At 41.7% G+C, this 22,074-nt stretch overlaps 1 protein-coding gene across 2 annotated transcripts in view; it reads right to left on the minus strand.

Annotated features, from left to right (window-relative positions):
- Positions 1-22,074, minus strand: part of Gli3 (GLI family zinc finger 3) — a 264,925-nt gene that overhangs the window by 63,624 nt on the left and 179,227 nt on the right. Inside the window, exons 7-10 of one of the 2 annotated variants that reach the window (XM_050142747.1) lie at positions 19,845-20,046; positions 7,795-8,008; positions 6,954-7,070; positions 5,243-5,383 (exon numbers count right to left, since the gene is read on the minus strand). In XM_050142747.1, the coding sequence (XP_049998704.1) occupies positions 5,243-5,383; positions 6,954-7,070; positions 7,795-8,008; positions 19,845-20,046 (674 nt within the window). The remainder of the gene's footprint in view (positions 1-5,242; positions 5,384-6,953; positions 7,071-7,794; positions 8,009-19,844; positions 20,047-22,074) is intronic. The other variant, XM_050142748.1, reaches the window with a different exon arrangement.

Raw genomic sequence — 22,074 nt, forward strand, 5'->3', positions numbered from 1 at the left:
CAATATGTAAGAGCTAGCCAATAAGAAACTGGACCTAGCCGGGCCAGGCAGTGTTTGAAAGAATACAGTTTCCGTGTAATTATTTCTGGGCATAAGCTAGCCATGCGGGCGGCCGGGTGCCGGGGACGCAGCCCTGACGCTCCAATTTCAACAACTAACATTATATTGAGGATGATTTTTATGATAAGGAAGGTAAAAGTTCTATATTTTCTTATCTACTTGTTCCATTCCTTAAGAGTTTAAGTGTTATTTTTATTTTTATTTTATTTTATTTTTTTTTAATGTGGCTAAGCCAGTGTTGGGACTGAGTAGTAAGAATATGGCACTCTCTGTGGCCCATACAGCATTTGACTGGCTCCAGTCATATGTATTTCCCAGTCCAGCAACAACAAGCAGAAAATAATAAGTCTTGGAACTGACACCGAAGCCCCAAAGGCCAACAGAATCATCGCATCATCCTCCCCAAGCCAATCTTCAAAAACCAAATGCAAGCTGGGATTGCCTCGTTTGGCCTGATGTCTGTTTCTCACTCGGCCCCCTGTATGTGATCTCTGCCTGGCCTTGGATATCGGGGACAGTATTTATTTTCATGAGTGTTTCACAGTCTGATAAGTGAGAAAATAATGTCTGGAAGGGTCAAATGGTGTCTAGAAGGGCATCCCGAGAGTCAGGGCAGGGATGAGGCCGCCACTCAGAATCTAGCTGGGCCCAAGGGGTGCTTTAGCAGTGGGTCAGAAAGCCCTTGTTTCTTGACCTTTCAGACCAATCTCTTGGATATATTTTTATGGAAATGCTTTCTGCAGGTGAAATTCAGTCAGGAACTTCACAAAGAATATAACCCTTAAGGCAAAATCATGGCAAAGTGACTTTGAAGTCTGTAGTTTTTAAGTCTGTATTTTACATGCCGTGTTTCAAGCAAGAAAACGAACTAGCAACTCCATGTAGAAGGAAACTAGATCAAAATCTTTACTTGTGCATTTTAGATTTGTGTGTGTGTGTGTGTGTGTGTGTGTGCACATGGAACAAATCTCTGACTCATGTCTGAGAACATTCTCACATCTTAAACCTAATTTTCTCTTAGGTAAGGATGTACAATGCAGCTCTAGTACAGCGATAAAAATTAAACAGAAAGCATAAAATGCAAATTTAGGACTAGGCTGTGTTTTTACAGATACGATTCTCCCCAAGATCCATAATCTTTCTCTACATTCAAACCTCTGATACTGAAGTGGAAGCCTTGATTTTTATGCTGCCAATGTATAGGATGTTGCCAACTGGCAGCAAAAGTGATTAGAGGGGAACTTCAGCATGCTCTGGAAGATCAAAACTTGCCACCCATGAAAGCATTTATAGACCAGGTAGATGGTTAACCACTCTACAAAAAGGTGGGAAAAAAGCCTGACATCATGTTTAAAAGATCCAAACGGAGGATTGCATTTACTTAATTGCCACCCAGTTGAAGCTGGATATTATCATAAATATATCTCATGGTCTCTGATGTGCAGTCTTAAGGTGTCATCCTCATTCGTAGTTGCTAAGGAACCTTTGTCATGTTGTTTGGGATGACATTAAAGAACAAACTACTAAGAAACACTTTGACTCGCTGTAGACTGTTGGGAACGATCTTTTTAGTATCGATTACTAAACAAGACTAGAGAGCTGAGCTGTTCAAACTGAGGGCATTCAAATTGAGGGCAATGAGTGGCAGTTGTCATAACAGGTGGACGAGGTGATTACACCGTTTTTCTTCATTCAGATGTCAACAAGGATGCTTTCAAGCATGGGTGAAAAATGTACTATTTTGGCATTTATTCCTTTTCTTCCTCTTTATTAAAAAAAAACTTGCAATGCATTGGTGGAGACTGTTACATGCCACTGAAATTCGCAGGTTTCAGAGAACATGCGATGACCTTGAACTTCATGCTATGAGAATTCCAAATGTTTCTACCACTGAAGTAAAACACAACTTACTTCTAGAAGAAAATTCATTGAAAGAAGCAGAGGTCAGCAAAATCTGGAAGCCAGGCTGGGTCTCTTCTCACAACACAAGCTATGTCAAGTAAGTAAGAAACAGCAAAAGAAGAGCAAAGACCAAGAGCTGACACTGCCCAACTTCAGAAAGACATTTACATTTAAAATGTGGGTCCTTTGTAATATAATGCACGCTAGCCGAGAATCTGGCTAATTCAAGACGAAAGAGAGATGTGGACTTTCAGCTTACCCTGAACCAGTAGACTATGTTCAGAGGTCAGGCTTGGATCTTGACAAGTCAACAAGAAATGCAATCAGTCACAAGCACTAGTAATTAACTTTTCATCACATATTCTGCTTGTGGCTTTGTTGCTTTCTATTTTAACTGATACCAAGAAAGGGACAAAGTATAACAAAAACCCGATGAACAAAAATACAAGCCTGTTTTCCTAGCTTCTGGTAATAAAAGTAAATTTATCACAAATTTAATACCAGCTGGAAAGCAACGAGGCCCGGCTATAATTATTTTTCTGAGAAATGAAATTAATTACACATCGCTGTGATAACAGATCCCACAGCAGCACACCTAGAATAGCATCCATTTGGGAAAGGCAAGGGGCTTGAAATAAAAAGGCAATATTCTGTCTGTCTGTTCAGACAGTAACAGACGAGGTCATCTGTTCCCTGGAACACGGAGTGCACCGCACTGGAAGGGAGACTACCGGCTGGCAAAGTCAGCCAGTTCCTAATTCTCTTCTTCAACTTTGCGATTTTGCTAATGTGAAACACATGTCTCTCTTCTGCACCAAGTTCAAATAGCTCTGGAATTCCAACTTTGCAGCTCAGCGACTGAAGCAGAACAAGGGGAGAACTTGTCAGGATTTAAGGGCTTTCAGCAAAGCCCTTCAATTGCAGCCAGCACCCTATTCCACGGCAGGATATCAATTATAGATAGTGACTTGCTTTAGCAGGCAGTCGGGACTGTCAGACACTAGATAGACAACCATGAAGAATCATGAATCTTTCTATTAACTGTAAGAGGGGGGGAAAGAATGGGTCACGGCTATAAATAAGGCAGAGCAACAGAATGGTTTAACACCTTGCCGCTTGGTTGTATGTGGCACGAAAATCCAACTAATCAGAAAATGTCTGCGCTCCAAGGAAAGTGGCAACAACCAAAATGGTTAATGCCTCCCTAAAAATGAGCTTTGCAACCGGTATATATTCCATCTGTCACCAAAGTAATTAGGTGAATGCCAAGTACCTGTTACTTTAATCAACAAAATAGAAAGCACCTATTCTGCATGGGCCACCACTAATGCTTGCAGTAGCACCCAGAGCAGGAACGCAGACTTGTGGAAAGGCAACGGACAGGCAACCGAAATGCGCACATGTGGAATTCCTGCGCTGTGGAAGGCATGTAAGTGAGAGGAACGGGAGGTTTCATGTTGTAAGAAGCAACTCTAAATTTATCGACTCAGTTTGTTTACTCTTGTCATTTAGTTTAGAATAAAATTATCATCATGAAGGTAACACAGTGGACTTTGACTAAATCCCGATGCCAATCTATCTCGTATGATTTATGATTTTAAAGTTCCATTCTCTCTCTGTGTGTGCAGTCATAACACATAAAAACAGGTTCTATGTAACCATAAATACTATGTCCATTCAAGCTTCAACTTCAGTAGCCTTCTCTTAAAACTATTCTGACCTATAAGGACATTAGGGGAATCTTGGAATCAAGATTATACACAATAACTACAATAATCACTGCCTTTACAACATAAAAAGGGAAAAACCCAAACCCAAACCAGCCTTACAGGCCTTAGGCAGTGGGAAGGTTAAGGTGCTGCCATACCTTCATCCTCCCTGGGAGTGCTCCTGGCACATGCTAGCTACTCTTTGATAATAATTCGTAATAAAAAAAAATCCTAACTTCTCCCCTCTTATGATTACAAGACCTTTGTGCTTTCCATGAAAGGAGTCAGCACAAATACAGAGTCATTAAGACAGACGTAGTTTACTTTTCGGCTATACTTTTACAAACACAATGTGATGTATATAATTTAAAAAGAAAAGGGGAAAGGAGGTCCTGAGGATGAGATGTGAGAGCTAACATTCTGTACATCAGATTTCTCAAAACCTGTTCTGCAGAACTTGATGCTACTAGGGAACTGTGCAGGATACATAACACAGAACAATCAAAGCTCAGAAAACAACCATTGAGAAGCTCACACAACATATAAAGCACAGAGATTTTATAACTTTAGTGTTTAGTCAAAATAGATGTAGGTGCCAATAAGCACAGGCCATATAGGAGGCAAAGATACTGTAAGATAACAGATGAGAACGAGTGTCTCTCGTGCATGCGTTCAAGAGGAAGAAGCAACCACTACAGGAACGCCCAGTCAGACCACAGAAGAATCAGAGGAGAAGCACAAGAAACTCCCATTTGGTAAAACCATCCTTAGTGCCTTAACGAGATCCCGTATTTCTATAGAAACCCTCTGAATCCATGTCTTCATATTCTAGACACTCTAAGTGCAGTTCCATATCAGTTGTTCTTGGTCCCATTCAACAAGAAGACTCTACTCGGCTTTAAGACTGCCAAGCACGATGAAGCCTTGGCAAAGGAGCTGTAGGTATATGTGTTTGTGAGACAACACCAGAAAGTGAAGGAAAGATACCTGGCCTTGCTTTGGCACGGGAAGGAAAAGGTGCCCCAGTGTGACTACTGCGGGGTTTTCATCATTAAACACAATTCTTTCCCATGCAAGTTTTAACCTACAATGTTGCCTTTGGGTCCAAACTAAAGCACCAATTGCGACATACAATAATAGGAGGCTCTTTAAACTCTGAAGTCTGCAAGAAGAGAAAAGGAACCATCTGTTCCTGTAATTTTTTACATTGTTACTGGGTCTTAGAAGGGGAATCAAACTTATTTAAAAGGTTAATAATAATTCATGTCCAGCTTACTATTACTCAATAACCATCAAAGCCTCTGACTGAAAATAGTGTTTTCTGGCTTACAGGATCAGAGTCATTACACTCCCTATTGAAGACTTTATTGAATTTTACACTAAGCTTTAGCTGACTGCACAGGTCAAGCACTGTGGCTCGGAGTTTTCTTTATTCTCAGAAAATCATAAAGCCCTCTCCAGTTCTCGGTGCTGCCAGCTAAGAAACTTGACTCCGTGCAGGGTCAGAGCAGCTGACCTCACGCAAAGGTCGCCGAGTTGGGAAGCCACGTCCCTGAACACCAGTCACTTACATGCACAAGCTGATCCTGGGTGTCGAACTCTCTCGTACAGCCTTCCCAATGGCAGTTTGTCTCGTAGATGACTTCAGGCTCCTGCTTGCTTTCATCTTTGTCCCCTTCCTCCTTGACTAGGGTTGTTCCTTCAGGCTGTTCCTGTTGGGGTCGGGGAGGCAAGAAGCAGAGAGGGGAAATCAGGCACTGCGGCAAGGAAGACAGGAGAAAGTAGATCCTGTCTTTAGATTTGTTTTCCTCTGAAGTCGACATTTCAGGAAAATAAAAGAAAGCCAGGACTACCAGCTGGGGTTTGTGAAATGAAGAAGTCCAGCATTTGTATGTATTTTTGCTTCGGATATTCTGAATATACCTTCTGAGATTATTTTAAATTGTGATGTAAGACAGTAGCCCAATTATAACAAAGGAAAAAAAAAACCCTGAATACCAGGCCCTGCTGTTCCTGGGATACAAACCAAACTGACATCTTTAAAAAACAAAAACAAATAAAAAGCAACGATAAAAAAAACAAACCCTAAGCAAAAAATCAGCACAACAAAACCCATAAAAGTAGCAAGTGTTTGCCTTCCCTCTAACTGGCCCTACTTTGTTTGCTTGTTTTGATTCCCTTCGATTATGTTCGTTTATTGATATATCTTATAATGCGGGCAGATGGTTCTCAAATACTCTTAGTTCTTTTCCATAATGTGAGGGGCACTTTGGGGACTTTTCTTTCAGGATCATGCCTTCCTGGTTTAGCCTCTGGTCTTCAGGGAGATGCTGGTCTGCCGCATGGTAGAGGCCAGGGAAAGAGCACCTGGTGCTATCCTCTACAATAGCTTCACAGTGAATGCAATTCAAAGAATCTCCAGGCTTCTAGGCAATATCTAGACGTGTAGATCTGAGTCTTGATCTAGGGCTATACGAAAAACTGTTTATGTACACACTATGGTATAAACAGCAAGGCTGTTTGTTGTCTAGTCAACTGTAAGAAGGATGGTTTCAGAAACGCCCTATCACAACCATATCCCCCCCTCTAAGTTCTCACTGAGGAAGACGGGGCCACACATTGGTAAGGTGTGGGTTGAACCATACTGATGAAAGCAAGGTTCAGATCCTGTGAACCTCTGGACTCTCATTCAGCTCTGATTTGAGGGAAAATAGTACTGATGAAACTCCTCACGTCTGGCTCAAGAGCATCTGAAATCTGGATACACATTCTTCAGGGGAACCGGACCTAAGTGATCAGCAAGACAGTCCATAATCTATCTGGCTGCACTTCAGTCTCTCTTGGTTCTCTGAGCCCTCCTGTGAGAAGCAGCAAAATCAGAAACGTGGAGAGAATTTCACAAACTCTGTGTCAGCTTAGGCATGGGGTCAGAAACTCAGTAATTGTAGCTCAAGGTCAGGGATGAGAAGCCTAGTCACACCTGTAGTCGGTAACAGATGAAGTCTGACCAACGAATTATGGACTGTGATGACTTAAAACGTCTAAGCCATCTCACTTGTCAAGAACACGCACCCCACATAGCCTCCAACCTTGCTGGTGCTTATTTTTTGAACTAGAGAAATGAATCCCATCAATCCCTAACTAGCTCATTATCAAACACACGACCAACATCAAGCATACAGTGGGTAAGAAAATGTTGTGTGTAAATCTGGAGGAGAGGGACCTGACCCAACATCTCCATGAGAGTAGTCAAAGCTGGATTGTAAAACCGGAGTGTCTTACCTGCTGTCCCCGTGACCCTGGGCTGGGGAGGTCTTCATCGGGTTTGATCTTAGACCGTTTATTATGCATAGGATCTCCGGTGCTGCTCACTGCAGACTCACTCGTGGGCTTGTTCTGCTGGCCATATTTGCAGGGGTGAAGGAAAATTAGGTTTGATTAATAACCAGAGCAAAGTGAAAATGCTAGCAACAACAAACAAGCTTATTTGATAACAGGGCAACAATTCTGACAATGCCAGTCACCCATAGGAGAGTCCAGCTGATGAGACCAAAGCCTGATAATGCCGTCATGCGGCACTATTCACTTCCAACACCCGAGTATCCACGGCTGGTGACTTTAAAAGCTTGAAGAATAGTGCGAGCGTCCTAGACATTAACGAGCTATAGCTATTTCCAAAAAAGTTGAGTTTGGGTGGAAGATCAATACAAACTATTAGTGAAGTTCTTCAATTACAGCTTCTAGATCCTTCTTTAAATCACACCAGGCTGGCAAAAGAGTAGAGACTGGAGGCCTATGTTTATTCAAGAGTAGCATACAGTGCTCAGAGTAGCCTGGTTGTAGCAGAGGGATTGGACAGTGGCTGAGACTCCACACACATCGACTATCAACAGATGTCGTTTACATACGGTCATATCAGGCAGTCTACTTTTAAATCACAAGCGAACGGCTTTGATATAAGATGGCCTAGTTCACACTCATCAAAACTGAATAGACCTTCTGAGAGAGACAACCAGATGCCCACGCAAAGCCTCGACAACGATGAAGCCCATGGCACTAAGAGCCAGTGTGATAGCAAGGCCTCTGTTGACCAAGATGAAACAAAGCGGCGTTCGTCTCTCACCTGTGAGGACTCAGACGGGCCAGAGCTGACCTGGACAGGGTTCAGAACCGTCGGGATCCCAGGGATAGGCCTCTGTGTCGGAAATGTTGGAGCAGGGTGGATGAGTGGAGGGCTGTGCCCAAAGGCTGAGCCTAAGCTTTGCTGTCGGCTTAGGATCTGCTGATGCATGTGGAGGGACACAGGGGCAGAGGGGTAGGTGAAGCTCAAGGCAGGGCTGAGGAGAAAGACAAGAAGAAAGACTGTCACTCACACGGACGTCAGAAACTATCACAAACCAAGGACGTTGACGACTACAGCCACCCAATCACACCAGGTCTATCTGCTGCGGTGAGAAGTGAGCACGCCTTTAATCCCAGAGGCAGGCAGAGGAGACACAGTCACTGTCAAATGTCTCGAACACTTCCCAGAAAAACCAGAACACGAAGGGCAGACACGTGTGCACAGCTTCCCCACATCACAGCCCTGATGTCAGATGCTAGAAAGAGGAAATAAGGGGCATCGGCTCAATAATAACTATTTATTGCAATAACAAACTTTTAATAAAAGAGAGAATGGGTGACTACGTGCTTTATAGTACTTTTATGTGCCCTGGGTTCCGCTTGTTCCTGTGCATGGAGCAATTCCTTTAATCTTAGCTCACACCGATCGCTTTCATATGTCTCCAGATCTTATTACAAGAGGAAAGAAAATCAATTGGTTAAATGTGTTTTGAACACCATGCTTGTCATATCACTCATTTGTTTGTAAAGATGGAAAGCTTGGTTCATCCAGAATGCCACCTAAAGAATTTCCATCAGTGCCGTCTGGTTACAGGAGCTGATGGATTAACCTCTCCCCACTGAAATCAGTGATCAATGGGCTTCGATGGCTGCATATTCCAATGGGAGAGCCCAGCTCCCTCCTCCAGCAAAATGGCACTAAGTGTCTATTACACCCCATTGTGCATGTTAATGCCTGTCACCACTTCATGTCGCCACCTATATCCCAGGCCACAGTCGGTTCCCAGGAAGTGCTACTTTTACTGCAGGACACTCCAGCCAATGGCCAGTGGCCAGAGGCTTCTTTGTGTGAGCAGAGTTGAGGAATCAAATCCTCTAAAAGCAACAGCGGACTCTGGAGGACTTTTCCGGCGGCTTAAAAATGCATAGAGAACTAAAAGCTGCCTACACGGAAAACTCTCTTCTATTAAAAAAAAATCTGATAATAAATTTACATGCAGGCACACATGCACGAGAGAGCACACACCCGCACAATTGTAATGGTAGCCAGAAAGAGCTAGGGTTTCTCATATTATTAGAGCTAGAACTCATGCAAATTTCCAATCTGGTGGGTTAATTACTATTGCTGCTAAACACATTAACTGAGAATAAAATAATTACAATCACCAAATCCAAACCATTTCGACGGCTTTAAGTAATAATCAGAGATATACTCCCTTCATTAACGTGACTTTACATTTTTGTCTATTTGACTATAACCCATAAAAGGGCGGCTTCAATGGGAATTCATTACCACTGTTCCTACACAGAGGTTTTCCTTTACAATAGCTTGCCCATGTAAGACTGAATACTATTTAAGAATACCCTTGGAGAAACCCAGCGGGCTTTGAGGGGCTCTCCTTTCATTTTACATTGTGTTTCCTTAATAAAGGGAAGCAGAAACGTGGTAAAAACAGTGATTGCTCACAGTAAGTTAGAAGAATCAGTGGTAATATTCTGTTTCTGCGGTGCTATAGTTCCTGCCTGTATTTCTGTAAGCAACCATGAATGATTACAGCAAGACTCACCTAAGGTAGCTGTGTGGATGATTGATAGGGCATTAATCAAAAGATGCATATCTACCTCAGAATTTGTTCACAAGCTTTCTTCTAATAGCTGATTTCATGTTCACTGAGCTCTGTGCCAGTTTGTCCAATTTATTTTTCGCTGTACAAGCCATTCATCAAAAACCACAATGATTTAACACCTTCCCCTCCTTTGGGTGAATGGGTATTACTAAGTGTAACTACCTTACTCTACTCATTAAAGGAACAAAACTCGAAGACCCCACTTCAGGTATAATTAGAACGTCAACAGCCCCGGCATTATCCTTTAGACACATTTTTAGTTTCTCGGGGTCTGAACTATCCAGCAGGCTAAGGAAGAAAACCCAGGAAGAGGCCACTGACACTTCAAACTGTGCATGACATCAGATTCTCAGCTTAAGAATGGAGTACCCGATAAGGAGACAAGGCTACGAAAGAATATAATTTTCACAAAGCAGAAAATGACCTTACTTTTTACATACGTGCAGCACAAGAAAATTCCATGTATGCGGAACACCGAACAAGAGAGGTAAATATTTAAAAAGTATCAGAACAGATTTATCAAGGCTCGGCATCCCTATAGACATTCCTTAGCACACAGTTCTTCTTGCCTATGGGTACCTAAGAGTTTGAGATTTCCAGCACACTTTTGTAGCTCTCACTGGGGCTTACTTTTCTTTAGTGAAACCAGTTAGCTGAAATAAATACACTCTAAAATTTACTTGAACTACTAGGCAGCGGGGCTGACAGACCAACGACTTCCCAGCCTTTGTAGTTTATTATAAGCCAGGAACATATGACCTCTTCTCTGTGTGCCAAGACCTAGATACTGAAAACTTTCAAGATGCCTTTGATGAACACAGAATGTTTGGCCCTACCTGCTGCCACTAACACATCTCCTAGGACAGGCTGCAGTAGAGGGTTGTTGCTCACCGAATATACTACCTGGTAAATGATGCCTCCATGTGTCCTCTCATGGTGGAAGTGTAGAGACCTTCTGAGTTCTTGAAGGGGAGCCAGGGAGCCCAAGCCTATGTGACCAAGTCTACATGCACAGGGCCATGGAAGGGGAAGTGCTGATCTATGAAGTTCTGGCTTCTCGGTACAGAGGTGGCCACTCTCGAAGTTGGACTTGCTGTGTCTTCTGCCCAGATCCCTCTACCTCGAGAGCTAAGCATGAAGCTCTGGGCTCCTGCCTTGTCCACTGCTTTTAGAGGCTGCTCACATTCCCTGCTCCATCTGGCTCTCTCTTCTGACTGACTCTAGCTCTTCTCTCACGGGACCTGGGTCATTAATTTAATGACACAGGTAATTCAAAATAAAATCAAGACCTGCAGCTTAACCAAGATCTGCAGCTAAACCACATCTACAGATAAGGTAATTTGTTCACAAGTTCCAGGGAGTTAGGATATGAGTTTCCTTGGAGCCATTATTTTGCCTAGTATCCTCAGACTACTGCCACTTCAAAAAGAAACAAACAAACAACAAAGCCATATTTAAAAAAAAATCTTCCTCTGGAAATTCCAATTAGACATCATATGCACCAAATCACATTAAGGCATCAAAACTAACATTTAACTTTACTTTCCCCACTATGGGTAACACAACAGCATTTTCGTTGATTACAAAAGACAAAATTGAAGGAAAAGGTCAATTGTCCTTAAAGAGTCCCCCTCAAAGGCCCTTGAAAAATAGTGCATGTATTCATTTGACATTTTCTACAAATACAATGTATCAATAGTATTAAAATTTCTTATATAACCCAGAGCCACCAGCTCAGGGCTGTCACCATCCAGAGTGGGCTGGGCCCTCCCAGATTATCACTAATCAAGAAATGTACAGAAAATTATTTAAGAAAGGAGGGAGGGGGGGGGGGGGGGAGGGAGGGAGAGGAGGGAGAGGGAGAGAGAGAGAGAGAGAGAGAGAGAGAGAGAGAGAGAGAGAGAGAGAGAATATGAATATGGTGCACAGACTTGCCTACAGTTGATGTAACGGGGGTGATTTCTAAACTGCGATTCCCTCTCCCCATAGATGTCTAGGTTGTGTCAAACTGACAAAGATGGACCAGCACAGACACTTAGAGAAGCTAGAGACTGGTATTCCTTGTCATACACATTTACTGGCTACATCACCCGAATAACTAATGTAAGTACTAATTGGTCTTCACTTATTAGAAGAGTAAAAAAAAAAAAGGCAGAAAAATGTGGATTTTAGACAGTTGACTGATCAGCGCCAGTTTATAGTTACTGGAGTATTTGTTTAACAGGGCCCTGGGTGGCGTGACTTATGAGCAGAATCCTGGGCAAAGCTGAGTCAGAGCTGCTCTGTCAGGTTCATCTCTCACAGCACTGAGCTGAAACTCAGTGTGAGCAACAACCCTCTATTTGAAAAGCAGTTCATTTTCCCCAATGACTTAAAAAAAAAAAAAAAGACCTTCGAGCCAGAAATACAACTCAGTAGCTAAGAGCACTTCCTGCTATTACAGAGGACTAGGGTGCAGTGTCTAACACTCACAACAAAATTTCAGTTCCAAGATATCCGATGTCCTCTTTTGGCCTCAATGGACACCAAGCACATATTTGGTATACATACATGCATGCAAGAAAAAAAAAACACTCGCATACATATTTTTTATCTAAAATAAAAAATTTAAATAAGATTTTCAAAATCTGAGCCTGAAAGTTCTGATTTATATGTATACTTTATCAAAAATCAGAAGCATAAGATTTTTCTGCTGAGATTTATTTCCAGTGTTCAGGTAAGCGATACAGCATGTGCTTATAACATGCTGTGAGGCCTTGGGTTCAACTCTCAGCTCCTGTTACCTCCCCCAAAGTGTAAATTTTACTATTTCTCATATTTAATATAACAGCTTCCAATACAGATATCTGCTATTGGAATCCAACCAACTATCCTCCCGGCTGGGTAATACTGGGGATGGTAGCAGAAAGAAGATATATAAAATAACAGTTAAATCTCATTAGTTATAACATCTCATTCATTAATTCCAGAAATCTGAACTGAGTACTTTTTATATGTCTTACTATTTCTAGTCAGAAAACTATATGTTAATCATCAATACGGAAAGCTTTAAAACGTCTAATCTTGTTGGAGACATAACTCTGCCCCACCATAAGTTATATGAATGCTCTCTCTCCTATGGCCAGTCAGTAAGTCACATTTTCATTTAATTGTTAGAGCAACAGACTAATACATGAGACACTAAAGGTTATAACTGTACAAATAAGTCATTAAACATTTACTCAGCCCTACTATAAACAATCATTTCAAAGACACTGTATTCAAGTCACATGGAAAACCCCATTAACAGAGCTTACAAGAAGACCCTATAATGTGTTTTTTAATTTCTCAGTGGGAGGTAAGAAGAGTGATGCTAGATTTCTTAAATAATTGTGCCATCAATAAAGCAACATGGTTTGGACTGATGCAATCCTTTGTACTGGAAGAGCTGATCCTTTTTACATTAAGATGAAAACAAGGAGTCTACCCTAGCCAGACAAGCAAAGGGGAGAAAGCAGTACTATATCATAGTCACACCATGGATCATACTGAAACTTCTTATTTGTGTGGTAACTTTTAAAAAGCAGCATTTTCTCCGAAGATAACTGTTTTTTCTTATAGTTCCCATAGAATTTCCCATTCCTACATGATGGGAGCGGAGGTATTAGTTTTTTCTCTTTTGTGTGTCAAAGCACAACAAACCTGGGGTTTATGAGTAGCTAGGCAGTTAAGTACTCCCCACCTTTGATCTACACTGATGGAACAGAAAGCCTTCTCAGCTTCTGAGTTCATCTCTGTAATCTCTCGGTGATCTGGACTGGGTTATACGGAGCTGGCCAGGAAAGTGGCTAAGTTACACAGAAGCCCCGCAGCGGATGGTAAAAGATAGAGCGAGTCAAATAGGCACAGCTAATTCCAGTGCCTTGTGTGAGCAAGGCGTGACGCCTCTGGATTAGAAGGAAATGTCTTGCTTTAAAAGCAAGCTGTACTCTCCTCAGTGGCTACCAACAGACCTATATTTTCTAACTTCCAGATTTGAAGTGCATTTGTTTATTTTGAGACAGGGTCTCACTATGTCAGCCCTGGCTGGACTGAAGGTCTTTATGTAGACCAGATAGTACTTGATCTGACAGAGGTCCATCTCAGACTGCTAGGATTAAAGATATCGCCACTACACTGGGCCCAGGCTAAAGCGTTCCAAAAAGAAACTCATTTGATCACACTTCAGAGTGCTCCTATAAATCAGGATGGAGGGTAAGCCCAGTTCCCTAAAGGTAGAAGAATCTAAGGGCTGCTGTGCTTGCTTTCTTGCTTCTGCCTCTCCTAAATCTTTTGCTGATGAACTTGGATATCAAACGAGGCAGCACCGAGCTAACCCTAGGCAAAACTGTAATCTAATCACACCCAACTTTGAGTCATGTTGTAGGTTCTGTGCTAACAAAATCATTCACTTCTTGTTGCATCCCTGGAATTTACCATACAACGGCTGCTATTCAAAGAATAACTCTTTCCAGTTTTGCAGAGAATGGCCTCACAGCTTCCATTAATTATACATGTATAGATATAGGTATACATATGCACCCATGTGCTTATATACTTGAGAGCAAACAAAGTAAAAAACTTCTACTTCCATCCATAAAAATTCCTAAGGCACATTTATTGGAAAACCCAGCTAGGCCTCAGCAGCAAGGAACAGGGAGGTACAGACCCACACACTCATATGAAAGCGTCCTAACATTTATGTTCTGGTAGGCACAACCTGAGTAGCCTTGAAGAATGTGTGTTGGGCTTCCTATTGCGAAGGTACTGTAGAAAATTAAGAAGCAAATTGTCACCAACCAAACAGTTATGAACAGGAATAGCGGCGCACACTCTGGTTTGGGAGGTGCTAACAACCTTCGAAGCAGTACACGGGCTGAGCAAGTCCACATGGTTAGAAAAATCATGTTCATATGAGCAACACAGCTAGTCTTACTTCTCCCATGTGAGTGGTGTTTCCCAGTCTTGTTCGAGCTATGCTTCAGCCACTCGAGGATTTCTAGAGGAAACACAACCTGGTGGACAGGAGAAGATGAGAGGACCTACCAGTCTGAGGCAGTGGTGGCTACACTCTTTGGCAGCCCACCAGCCCCTCTGAGCATGTCTCCGCAGTCGGAGAGTCAAACAGCCTTTTAGAGTGTCCCAAGTCTTCCACTGCTCTTATGCCACTGGGCATGGACACTGTATAATTTAGTTTTGTTGTCTATGTCCCCAAACTTGAGCCCTTGCTGCCCTTATCTGACAGTCTTCTAGCCCTCTGGATCAGCGCCAGTTCTTCAGATGCCCAGCTCCTCCTATTGCGGGCTCTAAATGTTCAACACTGTTCTTAGACAGTCACTGAAAGCTCCTCCTGTGGGGATTCCCATTATCTTACAGGTCTTTGCTTCTTAACACCCGGGTCACGTTCTCTACAGTAACGACCAGCCTTCAAGCAAGCTCGGCCAACCATCTGCTCATTTATTCATCTCTGCTTGGGGGCTTTTCTTCTGGAAAGTTCCACGAAGGTGAGGATTTCACTTACTCATTCTTCAGCCTCCGCACCTAGCCTGTCGTTAACCTCGTTCAAGTGTTTAGGGAATGAATAATTCAAAAGAAAATGATCTTTTAAAAAAGATGCTATTAACAACTTTATTAATAATATTAAGGAGGAAGAAAAGAACACCTCGAAAATTTTAGAGGACGGGATCAGAGATTTTTAAATATACCGCTAATATGGCATTGTAGGCATCTATTTCCAGTATGTTTAATGTGTGTGTGTGTGTGTGTGTCTGTGTGTGTGTGTGTGTGTGTTGATTCGCCAGTATAAGCAACATATTTGCTCTCATGAGCAGTAGAGAGTCAGAGAGCTGTGGAACTGCACAGGTTCCTACCTCCCATCAGGCAGCATCCTTGGACCTAGCCAATGCATCCTCATTGCACAGGGCTCTGAACCAGGGAAGGATGACGGTGTACAGAGAGGACAGAGTCACTACAGTCCCCAGGCTAGGCTTGTCTGTGCAGACAACAGAAAAACCTGCAATAACTGTGAAACTGGAGACCTTGAAACTCAAGTGGGTGATCTGTAAAGCTGAACAAGAAATAACATTTTCATTGAGATGATTTTCCTAACTCTGCCAGATCTTAAACCACTACTCAGATTTTACCACTACATTGTACCCGGTGCACTGGGAATGCGTTCACTAATCATGCCTCCATTCCATTTACACTTGGCGAGAGAAGGATTATTGGAAATGTCTTCTCTTCCTATGATGGCTTAATGTCTGGGGGCAGAGGTATTAGTAGAACAAACTTTTAAATGTAATATAAATAATGAGCTGTTTGTAATGTTAGGTTTAACCGTGAACTGAGGACCACAGACTGCTTGATGCTGTGGTCTTCAGTAAAAACCTTCAAGTGATAGAGAACTTACAACTTATTTAAATGAAATACTTTATAGTATGTGTGAAGATTTCTGAGTTATAGCACCTGTGAGAATAAAAAAAAAAAGTTAAGATAACACACCTAACCTGACATATCCAAGCACTATAGTTAATATGGCAACAGGCTCTTGAGTGCATCTGTCTTATATGATGGTTAAAGGAGCCTAAATTATTAAGTAAATATTTTAAGAAGTCAAAAATAATACACTAACAAGACAGATATTTACTGTTTTAACCCTTTCATTTTTGCATTATTTTCTTTGTCTCTGATACATATATAATAATCAATCTGAGGGGATGTAGAATAACATTTAAATAGATCTTAACTTTTGGAAAACCATAATAAAAAAGGGTGAAGGGTATTCTTATTGCTCACTAGGGGTTGGAAACCTCCGTAATTTATTCATTCAATAATTATTTGTTGCACCCATGTTAATGGGAGGGGGCAAAGATAATGCAGAGATATGAGAGCAGAGGTCTGGTACTCTTTCTACTCCAGGAATATGGACCCCAACAACTGCTTTATTATGTAACCGCAGCCTTACATACCTAAATGGCGTAATTACTCTTTGTACTGCCAATATTAATAGTGAAGTAGGCCACAGAAAATCGCAAATGTGAAAGTCAGGTGCGTCTGGGGGTAAAGGATTAAGTAGGAGCCTGGAACACTTGTGGTAGTAACCAAGCACAGTAAATTGGTCAGCTTCCTCCTTCCACGTACCTATCTGCATATCTAGCTCAAGGCGGACATCAAATGTACTTCGTGCTCAGTTTCTTTTGCTCTGTTCACTCTTAAGAACAGCACCTGCTCTCAGGGTGTTCACACGCCTCTTGCCTGGTGAGTACTGCTGAGTTGGTTTATCTGGGTCTAGGGAAAACAATGCACTGAAGTTTCTGTGGCAAGTGGAGATGATACTGTCCATTAGGATAGTTTCTGCAGTCTAACAGTACATGGCAGCTCATCCCACACTGGATTACATCCTTCTATGGAAAAGAAGGGGCATGTTATCTTAACATACCATGAATCTATATCAAAGACTGAGATACCCTACTGAAAGGCAAGAAAGAATATGAGCATGTGATGGTTCTGGGTCACCTGACTTTCACAGGAGCTTTTGAGACCTCAACTGGTCTTTAAAGTGAATCTCTTCTTCCACTTCTAATGAAATGATTAAGCTGGGGTACCACCAGGCTCTGAAGTGAGGCACCTGCTTCTCTGAGAAACTCTAAGATGTCACAAGGATGCTTGGTAAGTATAAATGACATTACTGTGGACATCTAAGACACTGCAAAGAGTAAAGCAAGCAAGTGGGGATAATTGAGAGAAGAAAGAATTGTTCACAAAGTAATTCTGGGGCTAGCGGTGTAGTTCCATGGTAGAGCACCTCCTTAGTATACTCAAGGTCCTGAGTTCAATGTCCAGCACCACCATCTCCCCACAAAAGCTACAAAGTGATCTGTGTGCATAGCATTTGTACAAATATCACAGTATTCTAAATTTCTATGTGGATGCTTTAGTCAAGTCACACAACTACAATGTATCAGCTAATTAACATATAATTTATGGTAGCAGATGACCAAAGAACACAAGCTAGGAGAACAGGAACAACCTGCCTTGGGTTGGAGAGCAACAGGCTGAAATATCACTGATGGTGTTATCCTAAGTACCATTCAGAATTATTTCTATTTAATTTCATCCAATGGGGAAGAACTTTTGTTCCACTGTGGATCCATATCATCTTTAATAAAATATAACCCTTTCCAACACACTGGATGTCTTATCTGCAGCTGTTAAATATGCAGATTAGTGGTAAAGCTGAGATCAGACTACAGACAAATGCTCAAAGCCTACACTAGTGACTACACTGGCTGACCCTGAGACACTGTAGACCCCAGTCTATCCACTGACTACAATGGCTGACCCTGAGACACCGTAGACCCCAGTCTATCTACTGACTACAATGGCTGACCCTGAGAAACCGTAGACCCCAGTCTATCCACTGATTACATTGGCTGACCCTGAGACACCCCAAATCCCAGTCTATTCACTGACTACACTGGCTGACCCTGAGACACTGTAGACCCCAGTCTATCGACTGATTACATTGGCTGACCCTGAGACACCCCAGATCCCAGTACACTATGTACTGACTATAGTCACAAAAGCAGGTGTTTTCTTCATCCCATGTTTCCACTTTTCATAGGCCATATGAAAAGAAGAGCAAAAAATGAGAATCATGATTTATAATAATGCTAACTTATCTGCCAATGAGAACCGCTGATAATTGAACTAGAAAATAATTAAAACTTCACTGGAACATGTTCTATGGAACAATAGTATTAGTTATTCTTAATACATATGGAGGACATACTATCGCTTATATATATATTTTTCTGAAGTGCTGAAGTTTCCCAAACATGTAAAGTTACCATGAAAAACATAATTAATAACTAGAGCTCTTGTCCAGTCGTAAAAAATAAATAAAATACATTCTTACTTATTTAAAGCAACTTGTAAAAATAGTCTTTTTACTGTGTTTCTTGGGGTTTTTGTTTGTTTGTGTTTTTGACAGAACTTCAAGTAGCCCCAAATGGTCAAATGGACATGCAGCAAAAGCTGGCCTCGAATTTCTGACGCTTGTCTGCACTTCCCAAGCGCCTTGCCTTCACCCCAGCTTCACTAGTGTGTGCTCTCAAAGCAAGGGACCGCCCACAGTCGGCAAACCTATATGTGACTATAAAGATCCGTGGTATGTGAACACTTAACCCATGGTGAAACTTGTAGGGGAAAAGAGAGCTAAAGGTTAGAGCCAGGACAATTTAATTAACTATTAGAATACTATTGAATTCTGTCTCTTTTAGTTATAACTGGCACAGTTCAAATCATGTGACTAGTTGACAAAAGTGAGCTTCGCACAGTTTCTTAGCATGGCTTCTTTGAGGGTCTTTTATATTCAGCGATAACAGTCCAAAACTGATCATTAGCAATAGGAAGCATCTTTATAAAAATCATTTTTATATTCCTTATATTCATGTAGGGGCATGTTAAAATTACTTCCTTGTACAGAAAAGCTAACCAAAGTCTTTATCTTTAAAAGTAAGCTGGAAGGGGCCTGGAGGGATGGCTCAGAGATTCAGAGCACTGGCTGCTCTTCCAGAGATCCTGAGTTCAATTCCCAGCAACCACATGGTGGTTCACAACCATCTGTAATAAGATCTGGTGCCCTCTTCTGGCCTGCACATAGAACACTGTATATGTAATAAATAAATCTTTAAAAAATAAAAGTAAGCTGAAAATGTGTAATTAATTCTATTTAGCCTACCAGTGACTGGCCCAGTAGGTGCCTCCAAATCATCTGCATTTGTTTTCTGTTGAATTAAAAGCACTGCTTAAACTCTTTCATTCTCACTATACCCCTTTCTGTTGAGAGTTCTAAGGTCAATTTTGCTTTTGTTCCTCTTTTGTACATAGGCTGGATAAGCAGGCAGAGTCGGTTTTTATTTCATAGGAATAGTTCCAAGAGAAGACCTGGATAAAAAGAGCTGAAATTCTCCATCTCTTTGAAGTAGATTGCATCATAACTGAGTAATTGCCATATAAGAACTAATGCATACATACAAATTAATTTTGGCCCACTGTTGTGTTATGGGTGCAGCAGCCTGGTGGCTCCTTCCTCTCAGACCACTGGCACAAATGGTTGACTGCTTCACCTCGAACACTGACATTTTATTATAAAGACACATAATAGATTCAGGAAAATACGTACCTGATTGCACTTGCCGATAAGTGTCCGTAGGAACCACTTGCTGAAGAGCTGCTACGGGAATTATTGAGAATTGTGACCAAGGAGTTAGGAGATGTTCTTATCATGGTCTGAAGGTCAAAGCTATGATCTGACAATGGCGAGATGGACAGTGTGCGTTTTCGGCTGGGTCTAGCTGACAGCCTGGGGCTAGGAAATCTGGTGCCTGTTACAAAAATAAAACAGAACTTGATTACCTACAGCCAGAATCTATACGTTATTGACTACCACTTCTCAGAGCAAAAGGAGAGAGACAAGAGCTGGCGACTTGTGACAAACATCTCTCCTCCCCTTTGTGATCTACTGATTACAATTGAAGAAATTAGGGCAAAATATTTATGTTCCAGGGGTTTACCTCAGAGGAGAGCTGTTTATTAATGCGCAGGCAAAATGATAAATTGCTCAACAAAAGGGAGAGACTTTTATGTGTTATCCTTCTCATTTCTAATGATTTATGAATCTGACAGCTGCTCAGATATTCCCATCATTAATTCAACACAAGCGACAAAGACAGAGGTTCCCACAGTCGCAACACAATGCCCTCTCCACTCTAACACACACCATTTTAAGGCAATGAGTTGAATGACAAAAACTGAATTAAAGCATGCTAAAATAAAGAATCTGGTGTAGTTATGCCTGCCTCTCTCTGTGACTCCAGCAGCCAAATGCTCCCCAGTAAACCGACAGCATCACTAAAACAATGTACAAAGCATTGCCCTGGCCAGTGCAATCCAATTCAGGGTGATTTTGTACCCCATGAGATATCTGACAACATCTGGTGGCCACAGTTCAGGGCATACTATGGTCATCTAGAAGGAAGAGGCCAGAGTACTGTCAAACCCCTCGAGTACACAGAGCAGTCCCATCACATAGAGCCATGGACTCAGTTGTGTCAAAATGAGGGTTCCTATCCTAAAAGCCTTCCCATCTAAGCAGAGATGGTCCATGAGGTCGATGATGGTGCTTCATCACTTTTCCAAGGTGGGAGGCATAAACTGCGCACGCATGTCAGCGAGGCTTGATATCCCTAAGGATACTGATTCAGACCTTTTTTTCTCCCTTGAAGAACTAAGAGTTTTATACTTCAAGAAAAGTCCTCTGATGGCCTCTTCATCTGAAGGTTAGCAATCCAATTTAAACCCATGCCCACTTAACATAGTGGCTTTTAACTGAGGGGTTACAATTAAGTATGATTTGCCCTCAAATTTGTTAGGTGTCAAAATCTGAATCTTAGGGTATAGTAGAGAATGCTGCCCATTGGTCCATTCTTGCTTTTGGAAGATCAATTTACAAGTCAGAGTCATAAAACCAGACTTAATGAGAGGGCGAGAAGTAATCCTGCAAGATAGGAAGCACATCAATTTAAATAATTTTAAATACAAAAATAAAATTTTATGTTTCACAGCATGGGTATGACTCCTTACAGGACCATGGCAATTTGGCCTTGTTCAGAAAATTAAAGCAGTAGACAAATCTTTAGAGAAAAAAAACAACAAGCCAACTGATCTCCAGAAAATTCAATGGGAATATTTTCTTCAACAGACATGGAATAATCTGTCTCTCCCTGCCCTCCACACACAATGTGCGTGTATGTGTGTATGTGTTTATGTGTGCGTGCATGTGCATATGTGTGAGTTGAGGGGGTTCCCACCAGCCTTGTACTGACAATCCCCCTATCTAATCCTGCCTCCCAAGTACTAGAATTAATAGTTTGCATCACCACAACAGACCTCAGAGATGGACCACATACAAGATAATAATCCACTATGCTCTGAGATAATTTAATAAAACCGAATAGATGACTTTGAAGGTTTTATACAGTTAATCTCAAAGCCAGACACAAGACGGTAGGAACATCCATATGTAACGTTGTTCCTCTGCTCCGACTGACAAGCATGGGGCTGTCTCAATTGTTTCTTTCAGTCACATTTAAAATGGGTTTGGTCACTTAGAACAGCTTAGGGCATGTAAGTGCAGAACAGTAACCACAGCTCTGTGTACGCATCTAGCAGCTAAGTAGCACCTTTAATCATGCCCTCTGCCTTGAGTAGAACTATCTGATTTTTACTCACTACAATATGTGAATTTCATCCTATAAGCATTTAATGGAGAAATAGCTGTCATTTCCAGACAACTTGAATGACAGACCAAATTCACTGTCAGTTTTCACATAACCCTTAACAAAACTATTTTG

Source organism: Alexandromys fortis, unplaced genomic scaffold, assembly GCF_014885135.2.
Source record: "Alexandromys fortis isolate MF-2015 unplaced genomic scaffold, M_Fortis_MF-2015_v1.1 scaffold_5, whole genome shotgun sequence".
Taxonomy (NCBI): Eukaryota; Metazoa; Chordata; class Mammalia; order Rodentia; family Cricetidae; genus Alexandromys; species Alexandromys fortis.